The 1396-nt window shown below is 49.4% G+C and overlaps 1 protein-coding gene across 1 annotated transcript in view; it reads left to right on the top strand.

Annotated features, from left to right (window-relative positions):
* Window positions 1-760: 760 nt before the first annotated feature.
* The window catches only part of LOC121660378 (F-box DNA helicase 1-like), a gene marked incomplete at its 5' end in the record, with an annotated part of 11595 nt that continues 10959 nt past the window's right edge, over window positions 761-1396 (top strand). The window contains one exon of the mRNA XM_042019728.1: window positions 761-918. Within this exon, the coding sequence (XP_041875662.1) occupies window positions 761-918 (158 nt within the window). The remainder of the gene's footprint in view (window positions 919-1396) is intronic.

Genomic DNA, 1396 nt, shown 5'->3' with positions numbered 1-1396 from the left:
CACTGCCAGGGATCCAGGGGCAGCCCCAGCTGCTCTGGGAATTCCATTCCAGCCCCTGCCCACCCTCCCAGCCAGCAATTCCCAATTCCCAATCTCCCATCCAGCCCTGCCCTCTGGCACTGGGAAGCCATTCCCTGGCTCCTGGCCCTCCATGCCTTGGCCCCAGTCCCTCTGCAGCTCTCCTGGAGCCCCTTTAGGTGCTGCAAGGGGCTCTCAGCTCTCCCTGGAGCCTTCCCTTCTCCAGGGCAACATTCCCAGCTCTCCCAGCCTGGCTCCAGAGCCAGTAAGGAATAAAACACTTCCCTGGCCTGTGGAGATCCAGGCTTGGTTCCCTTTCGGCTGCAGTTACCCTGGATTGAGTCATTCCATTCCTTATCCTTACCTGGAGAAGGGGAATGGGATAAATCCATCCAGCACTGGGGTCTAGCAAAGATAAAACTGGTTTTAATGAGCTTAAGGTGCCAAATTCATTCTTAAAGCACAGCTTAGTCCCTTAAAAAGATATTTTCCTGGTTTTGTGTGTGATGTTTTCCTGTATTTCCTAAAAAAATCTTTCCCAAGTTTTTTTATTTTATCTCCAAAATTTTGTCATTCCTTGCTTTTCTCCCTTTCCCAAAAACCAAGTTGCTCCCAAGATGGGATGGGATCAGTCAATCCCTGGTTTCCCTGTTAATTTGTTTTATGTGGGAGGATTTAGTTTAGGGATTTTTAAATCCCTAAAATAAATGGGAATTTCTTTATAAATTAGAATTTCTTTTAGGGATTCCGTTCCCACTTTTGATTGGAGTTTTTTCCCTGTTTTTAGTGGATGTCAGACTGTGTCAGATGTCAGTGGTGTCAGACTGACCCATGAGCAGCAGAGGATTTTGAATCACAAGATTGAGCCTGGCCAAACAGTGAAAATTATGGCATTTGCAGGTAAGAGCCCAAAATGATGTTGGAAAAATCAATGGAAAATTCCCAGTCTGCTCCTTCCCTCCCTGATCCCTCTGTCCGAGGGACTGTGAGATCCCAAAGGGATCAACTTGTGCTGGGATAACAAATTTAAGGGAAAACCTCCCAGAAATGGAGGCAGAATAAAAACACTGAAGGGAGGAGTGGGAAAAGGTGGAACAGCCCTGCAGATCCCGAGGTTGGGAAAGGAGGGAGATTCTCCAGGTGCTGGAGTAGAGATTTCCCTGTAACTCCTGGAGGAAGAGGGAATGCCTGAGTGAGGCTGTGATCCCATGGGAATCCCTGCTGGAGCAGGGTCCTGACAGGAGCTGGGGATCCATGGAGAGAGGAGCCCACGCTGGAGCCGATTCCTGGTGGGATTTGTGACCCCACAGGGATCCAGGCTGGAGCATTCCTGAGGGACTGAGCCCATGGCAAAGGGATCCAGGCTGGAGCATTCCTG

Source organism: Corvus kubaryi, unplaced genomic scaffold (assembly GCF_017639235.1).
Source record: "Corvus kubaryi isolate FWS band 111438036 unplaced genomic scaffold, C.kubaryi_AGA036_p1.0 34399, whole genome shotgun sequence".
NCBI classification, from domain to species: Eukaryota; Metazoa; Chordata; class Aves; order Passeriformes; family Corvidae; genus Corvus; species Corvus kubaryi.
The sequence above is the reverse complement of the archived record's forward strand: the minus strand, read 5'-3'. Positions and strand labels throughout refer to the sequence as shown.